Here is a 14225-nt window from a genome sequence, read left to right on the forward strand (position 1 = left end):
GAGTGCCCGCCATTTATTATGCTAAATTGTTATTTCGTACAGAAAAACTCACCAGTCGCAGCTTGTTTTATGCAGCAAACCATCAACTCAATAAGAACACTATCTGCTTTGTCCTGATTTTCCGAAACTTGTTCCTCTGAATCTTCAAGAAGTAAATCAGTCATGCATTCCCAGTCCTTCATCATCTCATTGATTTCCATCAGGGAATCTACCAATAAATCCGCATGTCCAGAAACCTCAGACTCTATATAAAAGAGAACCAAATCTTGAATCAAAGTCTTAACTTCAATGACTCCTTCTTCATCAAACGTCATCAAACGCTTGCTCAAATACTGGGCAGCTGCACGAGCGAGTGGTTGATAAGACTCAAAGACCAATTCAAAGATAATTTCATCCATTTTATCCGTGCGGAGCTTGGGGTGACATTTTAAGATTGACACCATAATCTTCACTGCTTCCACAGCTACTTCATTTTCCTTATCGCGAGTCATATTGACAATCCTGTCCTTGAATTTAACACTGAAGTTCTCTAGTTTTGGACACATATCTTCTGAAGCGTACAAAGGCTGCAGAGCTTCAAGGCATTTCAATCTAACTTCTCCGGAACTGTCATAAAGGTTCCATCCTGCAGTTGATTTAGATTTTGTGAAACAGAAATTCGCAAGGATAATTTAGACTCTTTTTTCTATTTTGACTAAAGGGACTAAAAGGCCACTTTTTGGCACGCTCATAGGGTACTTTTTCGCGATCAAAGGGTTACGGATTCAAGATAAATTCTTAAGATTCCAACAAAAAATCAAGTTTAATTTAAAAGAATTGCAATAAATTAAAAACAATTAAAATATATGAAAAAACTCTATTGACTTCAGTCGATTTGAAAGGAGCTTAGAAAATTTATGGGAATTCTCAAACAAATTTGATGAAATGCCTAAAATTCAAGGTGAAGTAAAAAGAATTTAGAATAAATTGAATGAAAACTTTTTAAAAAATCAAAAATTCATTGAATTAAATAGAATTGAGTGGATTTAGAAGAATTCAAGTAAATTACAAAAATAAAGAGAGCTCCAAAGAATTCAGGGTGAATTAAAAAAAAATCAAATTTCTTTAAATATTTGAAATTTTATGAATTTCTAACCAAAGAAGTAACTAATAACTACAAAACAATTCAAGTTAAATCCCAAAAAATTAAAATCATTTGTAAAAAAATTCTGCAAATCGAAAAAAATTCCCTTTGTTACAATCAGATTCAAGAGAATTTAGAGGAATTTAAGGAAAGTGAAAAGAATTCGATGAAATTCATAAACAATCGAGATGAAGTTAAAAAACAAAAAATTGAATTCAAATTAATTCAAAAATATGAAAAATTCATTGAATAGAGTAAGTTTGAAGTAAGTTTAGAAAAATTAAAAGAAAATTTGAAACTATTAAATTAATTAAATTAAACTATTAAATTATAAAATTCCCACGAATTTAAAATGATTTTTAAAGATTTCAAGATGAATTGAACAAAAACTTTGTTAAAATCTATTGAATTTAGTGAATTTAGAAGAATTCAAAATAATTCAGGATAAATTAAAATTCAGCACGAATTTCAAATAAATTGAAAAAAATATTTGAAAATCTCTTCAAATCTTTGAAACCCTAAGAAAACCCTAACTTTTTGTGAATAGCAAGGTGTCTAGCGATTCTTAAGAACGAAATTCCAGGTCTTTTCCAGGCCAAGGAGTCAAGTTTGTCCATTTATCCTTTTTTTCCATCAAATAATGAAATAACCGTTTGTTGTTAAGCAATGAGCTATCTTTTTTTATTGCCCAATAATTTCTAAAGAGAGAAGAACCATAAATAAACATAAGTCGTCTTTGAAATCCTTGAAATCTTTGTGAATTCGTTAAAATCTCTTAAAGTACTTTAAATCTTTGTGAAATCTTGAAATTTCTGTGGAATTTTTTAAAAATGTTTGTATAATATTTGAAATCCTTTAAATCTTTAAAATCAATGAAATATAAAATCTTTGTGAAATTTCTTTAAATTTTTATGAGATCTTTTAAACATTTGTGAAAGCTTTATTTACTCTTTGTTTATAACATCTTTTGTGTACCCTTTTGAAACCTTTGGAGTTCTTGTATTCTTTTAAAATCTTTATGCCAATTTTCTAATATCTTTGAAATATTTGTCAAATGTTTCTGAAATCTTTTGTCTTCATTTAAAATAATTAAAATATTTTTAATCTGTATAAATTTTTTTGAAATTTTAGAAATCTGGTTCAATATACCATTTTAAAAAATTTAAAGTCTTTCGAAAGTTAAAAAATTTTTGGAAACGTTCGAAATCTTTTAACTCTGATGTACACGCCTTTATTAAATCTCTGAAATCCTTGCAATCTTTATAAAATGATCCAAATCTTATGGAAAATTGTGAGAAATCTTGCAAATTTTTGTGAAATGTTTTTAAATCTTTGTAAAATTTTTCTTAGATCCTTTTTATTTATTGAATTGTTTTAAATCTCAGTGAAATCTTTTCAAATCTTCTAAAATGTTTCAAATCTTTGCAATCCATTAAATCTTTTGAAAATTTGAAAAGCTTTACGAAATTGTTGTCAAATTTTGTAAATTTGTTATACACGCCTTTATTAAATCTCTGAAATCCTTGCAATCTTTATAAAATGTTCCAAATCTTATGAAAAAATTTGATAAATCTTTCAAATCTTTGTGAAATGTTTTAAAATTCTTTAAAAATGTTTCTTAGATCTTTTTTATTTATTGAATTCTCTTAAATCTTAGTGAAATCTTTTTAAATCTTCTAAAATGTTTCAAATCTTTGATGTCCATTAAATATTTTGAAAATTTTAAAAGCTTTATGAAATTGTTGTGAAATTTTTTTTATTTGTTATACACGCCTTTTTTAAATCATTGAAAACCGTGAAATCTTTATAAAATGCTCACAATCTTTTTAAATGTTTTAACATCCTTAAAAAAAATTTTGAAACCTTTTGAAATCTTTAATAATGTTTTGTAAGCTGCTATTCATGGTTTATTCTAATTTAGAAATCCAATTAACATCGAAATTTTCAAATTATAATTTTTATAATTTGTAAGTTTAATATCAACAAAAAAATGTATATTTTAACATTCTATATTAGCGGAGATAAAATTAAAAACTTATAGAATTATTAACAATATTAAAGTCCGTTCTTTGCAATCTATAAAATAATTGGTAAAATCTACAAAAAATGCCTAGAAATCTCTTTATTTATTATGTAATGAGTTTCATTCATAATAGACTTGAAGATAGAGATTACTTTTAGAATTTCTTTAAAATAACTACTTTAAAAGAAAAAAATTATATTCAAGGTTCTCGTGAAAATTTCAAGGAGATTTCCTTTGATATCTTTAGAAATCCCTTGAAACTGTTTAAAACCTTTGAAAATGTCTGCGAATCTTTTAAAATACCCTGAAATATTTCAAAACCCTTGAAATTTTGTAAAGCTCTTGAAAATGCAATGGAACTAAAAAATATTTCAAATCCTTTTATCGTTTTATCAATTGATCCTGAAGACCAATTAAGCAAAGACTTTTAAAAATTTAAAAGAGTTAATTGAGTAAAGTAAGATTGAGTATATTCAAAAGAATTGAGTGTGAATTCCAAAAAATAATTTCAAATCTCTTCAAATCATTGAAACCTTACCAAACACCTCACTAATGGTGAGTAAATTCTTTAAAATCCACTAAAATATTATTTTGAAAACCCCTTACAATCATTAAAATCCCCGGAAATCTAATCAAATCCCGTGAAATCTTTGAAAATGGCTTAAGACCTTATAGGTCCTGTAAAATAGTTCCATATCTTCGAAATTCCAGAAAATTCTTTATATTAAAATATTGCAAGCGCTTTGAAATCCCTTCAAATGAATAAATAGGTATAATGAAAAAATTCCTTGGAATCTTTTAAAATTTTCTAAAATATTTAAAATCCTTTAAAATTTCTCAGAATCTTGAAAAATACCTATGAGTTATTTCATGGATAATAGTCTGTTCCCAATAAAATATTTGAAGAAAAGTAACTATAGTGACTTTATCTTGAAAATGTAAGTGAAAAATAATTTGAAAAAAAAATGAGTAAAAGTGACTGTGCCCTGATAATTTTTTTAAGTGTACTTCTCACAGAAATTCCCTGATTTTCGCTATTTTTTTCAAAATGCCTAACTGAAACGTCGAGTTTTTTGCACAGCCCCTAGCTACAGTTAAAGGAAAAACAACTACTTTACCGATATATTTCAAGCAATTGTCATCGAGGAAATCCTGAGGTAATTTCTGGATCCAAAGGCCCATTTCTTCCATGCAAATGACTCGAATTTCTGGACAAATATCTTTGAACCTGTGAACGAAAACGGATTCAATCATTTCAGCCACCAAGCGTCTCATTTGATCAATGTCTTCATTCCGTTCACGCTGACTTTCATCCAAGTGCTCCCTATCAGTTCCTGTCAAATCATTAAATATTTCCGCAACAACATCCACCAAAGCTGTCGTAAGTTTCATTACTGCAATTACAAATATAAATTTCAATAAAGTTCTTTTTTGTTTGTTATAACAGGGTGTCTACTCTTAACCTGAAAAAAAACTTCCGGCAATTCCATGATTTTTCTTGGTATAATTTTCCATAATACGGATCCATTCTCAAGTTTATTGTAAATTTTTTTTTCAGTTTCTAAATACATTAGCACTATCGATTAATTAAATAATTAATTATTACGGAAAACACAATCAATAATTTCTTGAATTTATCTCTAAGGTCCATAAATTTAAATAATAATTCAAACACATTGTTATTTTATTTTCTTATAGTGAAAATTCAGTGTGCATTTAGGTAAATTAATGTGGGCACTATATTAAATTCAAATTAAACCATTTCAAATTCCTAACTTTGCAAATGAAAACATTGCATTTTCAACAAGATAGATGCATTTTTAACCAAAGACTTAAGTTTTCCACAAAAAGGTTCAAAAAAAAAAAAAAAACGAGTTTTGAATAAAACAGTTGAATTTAACAAATTCAATTTCTACGCAAAAAAAAATTGTTATGACACTCATCAACTTTCTACCAAAATGATGAATTTTCACCTGGAATAGATACATTTTAAACAAAAAAGATGAATTTTGAACAAAAGCGTTAACATTGAACCAGTTAATTTTATTTTCAACAAAAAATGTGAATTTTCAACTAAAATGAGGAATATTTAACTGGAATACTTATAATTTTCAACTAAAAACATAAATTTTCAACCAAAAAGATTATGTTCTACCAAAAACACGATTCTTCAATAAAATACATGAATTTTCAACTAAAAAAGACAAATTTTCGAAAAGAGATTATTTTCAATCAAAAATGAAATAGATAAAATGACAGTTATGTTAATAGTTGTAAATAATTGTATATAGTAAAGATAAAAAAAAGTAAGCGGTTGTAAGGAATGGAAGTCATGTAAACCCTTGGGGGACACATTATGAATAAAGAAGAACAAAAAAATTAATTTTCAACTAAAAAAGATTAATTGTCAACAAGAAATTGAATATTATAATTATCAGTTAAAAATTAAAAAATATTTAACTATAATACTTTTAAAACATTAATTTTAAAACAAGAAGATTAATTTTCTACAAAAAAAGACAATTCTTCAACAAAATACATGAATTTTCACAGCAAAAGTAGAATTTTAAACTAAAAAAGTAAAATTTTCAATTACTTAGTTGAAATTTGAACTAAAAAAGATTAACTTTCAACCAAAAAATGAATTTTTAATAAAATAAATGAAATTTCAACTAAAATGCTGGAGTAATTAATTGAAATAGTTATATTTTTATACAAAGTGATGAATTTTCAACTAAGATAATAAATCTTTAACTGCAATAGTTGAATTTTAATACAAAACGATGAATTTTCAACTAAAAAGATTAATTTTTCACCCATAAGATTACCTGCTACCAAAAAGGTGAATTTTCAAATAAGAAAGATAATTTTTCAAGAAAAAATAGAGTAGTTCAATTTGTAATTTAAAAAGTTAATGTTCAACAAAATAAATGAGTTTCAACCGAAATTAATGTAATAATCAACTAGAATAGTTACAGTTTTACTATCTGAAACAATTAATTTTAAAAAAAAATAGTTAAATTTTCAGGTAGTGATGAATTCTCAACCAAAATAATGAAGTTTTAACTGAAATACTTGAATTTTAAACCAAAAAGATGAATCTTAAACTATAACAATTGAATTTTCAACCTAGAAGATTAATTTCTACCAAAAAAAGGCGTACTTTCAACTAAGAATGATAATTTTTTAACCAAAAATTGATTAACTAAATTTTTAGTTAAAAAATTACTGTTCAACCAAGGAAATGAGTTTTTAACTAAAATTATGGAATATTCAAACGGAATAGTCACAGTTTTAGTTAAAAAAATTAATTTTCATCGATAAAAAAAAGATAGATAAAATTTTCTACAAAATAGTAAAAAAAATTTACTGGAAAAGTTAAATTTTTTAAGAAAAAATTATATTTTCAGCCAAAGAAAAAAGAAATTCTCAACATAATAGCTCATTTTGTAACCAAAGAGATGAATTTTCAATTAAAATGATGAATCTTCAAGCAAAAAAATTAATTTTTAACAAAACAGTTTAGGATTCAACAAAGTAATTAAATTTTTATTTAAAAAATGATTTATTCTGAACAAAAACATAGTAGTCGATATTTCATCCAATAAAGATTTTAATTTTTGATCAAAAACAATTGAATTCAAGCAAAACGGACGACCTCTCAACGTGAGTTGAATTTTCAATTAAAAAAAAATTAAGTCAGGAGAGATAAAAAATTACAAACCATCTGTTTAATTGTCGAAAAAATATGAAATTTTAGGCAGATAGATTAATTTTAGCCACAAATAGAATAGTTAATTTTTCAGCTAAAAGAATTAAATTTAAATGAAAAAAACGCTTTTTCAACAAAACAGTTAAATACAGTTTAAAATGATGAAATATAAAGTGAATTTTACAAATTAAGAATAATTGTCAATCAATTTTATAATGCAATTTTAAAAAAATTAGGCACTCTTACGAAAAATTCCCTGACTTTACAAAAAATTCCTTGAGATTTCCATATTTTTCCACCTATATTTAAATTCCTTAAAAATTCCTGGTTTTTCAGATAGGGTAGACACTCTGTATAGTTAAAATCTTAATGGTTGATTATACCTGAAAGGGTCGCTGTGAATCTGAAAGTCCTCACTTGTGATTCGGAGAGCGAAATCAGAAAGAGAATAATATTTTCCAAAAAATACTTGTCATACATTATTCTATTCTCGTGACACTGCTTAACCAAAATGTCTAAAAACTCGCAAAAATTTAAGCGAAGCTCTTTCCATTTTTGTCCAGCTTTTATCAAAGGATACTTTATAGCGACATCCTGTACAAATTTGAATCAAATTTTTTTTCTAAATTACATCATGATTGAATTAATTTATAACGAATAATTAACAAATGAAAAATATATAATGATTGATTAATTAATTTAAGTATTTATTACCTCGTCCAATTCTTCAGTCAACCTATTAATCATATGGTTTTTATCCATCTGGGTTCGCATTTCAGTAGAAATACGTGCTTTGCAACCACTCAAGTCGACGAAAAATTGACTTAATATTTGGAGAGCGCCTTCCTTGTTCTCTTTGTACTTCTTTATCCAATCAACGGCAATATCCTGATTTTAAATTAATAAAAAATGAAAGAAGATAATCAAATTGAAACATTTTAAATCCAAAGAAATGACAGGGCGTCTACTCAAATCCTGAAAAAAAATTCCCTCACAATTCCAGGTTTTTTCTAGTTATCTCAAGTTTTTTCCAGGCGCAATTTTCCATAGTACGGAGCCATTCAAATATTTATCATTTTTAAAAACAATCGACTTGGCATGTGTATGTAATTTCAAGAGTTTATTATAAATAATGTTTTTTCTCCGATTACTAGGGATTCAATTAATATGTTTAATTAAGAAAGCTTTGACCAATTATATTACAAGATATTATTAAATATATTAGCATCAATTAATTAAATAATGCTAAAAACATAATTAATCATTTCTTAAATTTGTCTCTGAAGTCCATGAATTTGAATAATAATTTAAAAAACGATAATTTTATCTAGTTATACTTAAAATTCAGTGAGTATTTAGTTTAAATTAATTAAGTTTAAACCGCTTCAAATTCCTATACATTTTCAAGTAAAAATATTACATTTGCATTATTATAGGTAAATTTTCAACGAGAAGATTAATTTTCAAAGAAGAAAATTAATACATGCATTTTTCACTAAAAAAGACCAATTTTTCAACCAGAAACTTGAATTCTCAATTAAAAACGATAAGTTTTAAACCAAAAATGTGATCGATTTTCAATTTAAAAATCAATTTTTAACCCAACTGATGAATTTACAACTAAAATGATGAATCTGTAGCTGAAATAGTTGAATTTTAAACAACAACAAAATTAATTTTCACCCAAAATTATGAATAGTTAACTCGAATAGTTGAATTTCCAACCAAAAAGATTAATTTTGCACCAAAAAGATCAATCTATAGCAAAAAAGAAGAATTGTAAAAAAAGACATAAATTTTCAACCCAAGAAGATCAATTGTCAAACAATGATTAAATAGTTAAAATTTTATTCGTAAAAAAATAAATTTTGAACCAGAAATATGAAGTTTTAACTAAAATGATAAAATATTCAACTGAAACAGATACATTTTCAGTTTTAAAAAAATTAATAATTTTCAACTTGAATAGTATAATTTAAAAAAATATATGATTTGCAACCGAACTGATGAATTTTCAACAATTGAATTTTCAACAAAAAGATTAATTTTTAATCATGAAGATTGATTTTTAACAAAAAAAATACGAATTTTTAACTAAAAAAGATCATTTTTCATCCAAAATTTGAATTGTTCAATTATTAGTTTAAAAAAATTGATGATTAACCAAAGCGATCTAACCTTCAGCTGAAATAATGAATTATTAAACCGGAACAGTTACATTGTCAATTTAAAAATAATTAATGTTAAAACATAAAAAAAAATAAAAAAAATAGTTCAGTTTCAACTGAAATAGTTAAATAGTTGGAATTTTCGACCATAAAAATTAATTTTCTAACAAAACAGACAATTTTTCAACAAATACGTTAACTCTCAACCAAATAGTTGAATTTTCAAGGAAAAAATACAAATTTTCCACCATTGTTGAATTTTGAACTAATTTTCAACTAAAAATGGAATAGTTAATATTTAACTTAAAAAAAAATTTTCAACCAAACTAAAATTATACATTCTTTACTGGAATAGTTGAATTTTAACCAAAAATACTAATTTTGCACCAGGAAGATTAATTTCTACCAAAGAAGACGAATTGTCTAAAGAATCCAAGAATTTTTATCTAAAAATATAAATTTTCTACTAAAAATAGAATAGTTAATATATCACTAAAAAAAATAATTTTTAACCACACTCATGAATTTTCTACAAAAATTAGGAATCTTTAATTAAAATAGTAGGAATTTAACCAAAAAGGTGATTTTCTACCGAAATGATGAATCTTCAGTTAAAATAATTGGATTTTCAACAAAAAGATTAATTTTGAACCAAGAAGATTATTATTACTACCAAGAAAGATTAATTTTCAACTAAAAAATATAATTTTTCAACCAAAATTTAAATTGATTAATTTTTAGTGAAAAACTAATACTCAAACAAAGAGATAAATTTTTTACTCAAATGATAAAATATTAAACTGAACTAGTTACATTTTGAGTTTAAAAAAAATTAATTTATAGAAAAAAAAATTTCGACAAAATAGTTCAGTTTCTACTGAAATATTTCTATTTTCTGTAAAAAAATTAATTTTCAGCTAAAGAAAAAACTCATTTTTAAGAAAAAAGTTCATTTTTCAACCAAAAAGTTTGATTTGATATTAAAATGATAAAAATAATTATTTTATTAACCAAGTAATTACGTTTTCATCTCAAAAAGAACGAATTTTCAACCAGATACTTTAATTGCCAACCAAAAATATAATAGTTAAATTTACACTTATAAAAAATTAATTTTTAACCGAAAATAGAATAATGGAATTTCCAGTTAAAAAAAATTAATTTTCAACCAAAAAATAAGAGTGGGTAGACACACTGAATAATTAATTATATAAATTGAATACGTACATCAAGCGAAGAGTTTGTGTTCTTGATGAGAAAATACATAGATTCTTCATCTAAATTTTGAGACGACGATTGAGAGTCTCTTTTTCCACGACCACGACCCTTTTTAGGTGTCTTGCTTGTGAAATACGAATCAATATTTTTATCTTTTGCCTTTTGAATCTCCCCTGAAAATAATTTTCGTTGTTTTAATTTAATTGACAACACATTCGAAAAAAATTATGTATAATTTAAATTTACCCCTAGACTTGGGAGTAGAGTAAGTTTTCTTTTTCTGAGACGGTGCCGGTGTTGGTTCTGCAAAATCTGAAGAATTTTCGAAATTAAGGGACCGTTGCGATGATCGTGAGAAACTATAATCATGTCGTTCCGATCTACAAATTATTAAATTTTTGTGTTTTAATAAAATTTATATCTAATACACTATAATGAATGAAATTTAATAATATAGAATTGATTTTTACGTTGTAGTATCGACTGGACTACAACTCATAGATTCGTCGGAAATATCAGAATCCCCCACGATAGGAATTTTATGTCCTTTTTTCCTGGGTCTTCCGAGCATCTTGGCCATATTCTGCTCTATTCCTATCAAGTTTCACTAATTAAAAACATGTTAAATTCGTTTTATTTCATTTAGTTACACTCTATTCTAATCTCTACATAAAAATCCCGAAATGTAAGGAGTCTCGACCGCCTGAACCGTTTCCAATCGGAATGCATAATATTGCGCAATATACTCGACTGAGTACTCGCGCACTCCGGCAATTCGGAGGCGAGAGTCGCAACTGTTTCTCGCCCTGGTCCCTGAGAAACTGCTTAGGCCAGAAATTCTAGGAATTTCAAAACCGGGGGTTTTTAAAATTTTTATTTAATAAGGACATTAAATAAAAACACACAGCATACAAACACAGGCCTCGGACTCACTTCAGAGATCGAAAATAGTGTAAACAGTGTTACAAATTTGTAAAAATAGTGTCATAAAATTTTTCGAGTATTGATAATGAACTTTAATGTCTGTTTAAATGTTATTATTTAATGCTTTACGTCAATAAATCAACAGAACTAATATTTATTTATCACAGTCTTTCCCTTTTTTCTCATGTTTCCACACTTAAATGCCAACTTAATTAATAGAACTCAATAAGAAAATTCAACTATTTTATGTTCAAAGTTTAATATTTACTATTAAATTTCTAGCTATAAATTTATATATTTTTTTTATTAAAATTTGTATTATTTGGTTTTACAATGAATTATTTTGTTAAAAATTGAACTACTTTGTTGCAAATTCGTATTTCTGGCTTGAAAATTAAACAATTTTTTGGTTTAAAAATGTATCTCCCCCAATAAAAAAATTCACCATTTTGGGTTAAGTATTCAACTTTGTGTTTAAAAATTAATCTTTTACGATTGACAGTTTAGTAGAAAAGTTAATTTCTTGTGTTGAAAATTCGTCTTTTTAGTAACAAATAAATTTTTCGTTAAAAATCAAGTAGATTGATGACATTTTGTCTTATTTGATTAAATCCAACTGCCTTTTCGTTTTTTATTAAAATATTTCATTATATTAAAATAAACGAATAAACTTTTTCTTGAAAATTAAACTCCTCGGTTCAAAGTTGAACTACCCTTTCAAAAATTAAGTTTTTTGGATAAAGATTAATAATTTTAGTTAAAAACTCCGTTTTTTCTCGTATTTTTAAATTGAAAATTAGTCTTTTGGTAAAAATTAATCTACTTGCTTGAAAATTAAACTATTTCATTTAAAAATTATGTATTTTTTTTTAATTCAACAATTCGGTATACAATTCAAATATTTTGTACAAAATTGAACTCACAAGAAGAAAACTATTTTTTTAATTAAAAATTAATTCTCGTCATTGAAGCTTTATCTACTACATCTTTGGTTGAAAATTAAACTTTTTTTATCTAAAAATTCAACTCTTTATTTCAAAAATGTTAGAAACGAAAAAATTATAAACTACAGATTAATCAAATGAAATTTTGACTAACATCACATCCATTCTTTAAAGTGTATTTAGTTAAAAATTTATTTAATTTTCTGAAAAATTGCCTTTTGGTAGATCAAGTATTTTGGTTAAAATCAAGTAACTTGAAGAAAATTGGTCTTTGCTGCTTAAACTCAGCTGTTTTTTAAATTTTTATTCAAATATTTTATTTTTTAATATATAAACTATTACATTTTTTGTCGAAATTTCAGCTTCTTGGTTGAAAGTTGAAATACTTTCTTAAAACTTCTTTTCATTTTGTTAAAGATTCATAAATTTAGTTGAAATTTCCATTTTTTTTGTTACTTAAAAAAAAAAATTTTCACTGAAAATCTTTTTTTTTTTTGTAAAAAATTCATGTGAATGTTTGTAAGTTAACTTTTTTAATTTGAAATTCATATTCTTGGTTTAAAAATTCAACCGTTTTATAGAAAATTAGTCTTTTTGGATTCAAAATTCAACAGTTTGGTATAAAATTAAACTCTTGTGTACAAAATTATAAACTGTTTTCTAGAAAATTAGCTTATTTCTTCAAAATTAATTCGCCCTAATAAAAATTGAACTTTCTTAAACCAATAAAATGAATTTTGTAACAAAGTCGTTTAACTTTCAACCAAGTAGTTAAAATGTCAAAACAAATGAAAAATTAAATAGCTAAATTTTAAACGATATACGATTAATTTTCAGAAAAATGGGTTAGTTAACTAAAAAAAACACAAATTTTCAGATTAATTTTCTAATAGAAAATTAGAATTTTCAACAAAATTCATAAATTTTCAGCCAGAAATTAAATATGCCAATCTTAAATTTAAAAAATTAATTTTGAAACAAAGAATAAACTAATTTTAAACAAAATAGTTCAAATTTGAATCAAATGAAAAATTGAATTTTCAACTATAAATGATGAATTTTCAGCAAAAATGTATTAGTTAATTTTTTAGTTAAGGAAATCAGTTTTTAAATTTAAAAAAAAAACGAATTTTCAACAAAATAGTTCAATATTCAACAAAGTACATAGTATTTTTTTTTACCACATGCAAAGAATTTTCTAACAAAAATATAATGAGTAAAATTTTGAATTAAGAAGAATTAACTTTCGACGAAAAGTAGTTAGATTTTCTTTTTGGGTAATTCAGTTTGCATTTAAGCGAAACAACGCGGAAAATTAAAATTTTCTTTAAAACAGGGAGAAAAACAGGAATTCTTTAAAGCACTTAAAAAGCCACCTATACAGTCTATCATTTTTCAAGGACCGATTAATTACTTTATTTATTTATATTTCTCGATTATTATAGGAATACTTTTAATTAAATACGACTAGATGTATTATTTTAAAATCCAGTTATTCGTTAAATTATATTATTATTTTCTTTCAATCCTATTTTGTTTCAGTTTCTAGCTAGTTTGATTTTTAAAAATAGATCGAATTCTGCGAGCTGGGAAAACGGCGTGAACGAAAACAATTGAAATCAATACCGGGAGTTCCTATTTTGAATTCTAGGAAAGGCGCGAGAATAAATCATTATTACTCTTTTTATTTATATTACTCGATTATTATAGAAATACTCTTACTTTAATACAGTTAGGTATAATATTAATAAATCCAGTTATTCTATAAATTGAATCAATTATTTGTTTCTATTTTGGTTCAGTTTCTAGTTTAGTTTTAAGAAATACGCGGGTCAAATTCTGCGAATTGGTAAAATGGCGTCAACGAAAACAATACCGGGAATTTCTATTTTAAATTCTAGGAAATGAACAATGAATGAGGCGAGGAAGGCGGGAATAATTCAATAATCACAATACGTAATGAAAAATAGAAAAATCTAGCCTGTAATTTTTCCAAAAATCAATTAATAAACTCTGTTTTACTTCACTTGAAACTCAATGTTAAAAACTAATAATGCTATACAAATATTACAGCTAATAATATCAATGCGTGCAATATATTCCATAAATCATG

At 25.1% G+C, this 14225-nt stretch overlaps 1 protein-coding gene across 2 annotated transcripts in view; it reads right to left on the reverse strand.

Moving 5' to 3' along the window:
• Positions 1 to 7676, reverse strand: part of LOC117176747 (cohesin subunit SA-1-like) — a 34184-nt gene extending 26508 nt beyond the window's left edge. The window contains exons 1-4 of one of the 2 annotated variants that reach the window (XM_033367022.1): positions 7573 to 7676; positions 7242 to 7452; positions 4265 to 4540; positions 53 to 625 (exon numbers count right to left, since the gene is read on the reverse strand). In XM_033367022.1, coding sequence (XP_033222913.1) covers positions 53 to 625; positions 4265 to 4540; positions 7242 to 7452; positions 7573 to 7632 — 1120 coding nt within the window. In that variant the 5' untranslated portion in view covers positions 7633 to 7676. Of the gene's footprint in view, positions 1 to 52; positions 626 to 4264; positions 4541 to 4609; positions 4725 to 7241; positions 7453 to 7572 lie in introns of those variants that run through there. The other variant, XM_033367023.1, reaches the window with a different exon arrangement.
• Between the last annotated feature and the right edge of the window lie 6549 nt (positions 7677 to 14225).

Source organism: Belonocnema kinseyi, chromosome 7 (assembly GCF_010883055.1).
Source record: "Belonocnema kinseyi isolate 2016_QV_RU_SX_M_011 chromosome 7, B_treatae_v1, whole genome shotgun sequence".
NCBI lineage: Eukaryota > Metazoa > Arthropoda > Insecta > Hymenoptera > Cynipidae > Belonocnema > Belonocnema kinseyi.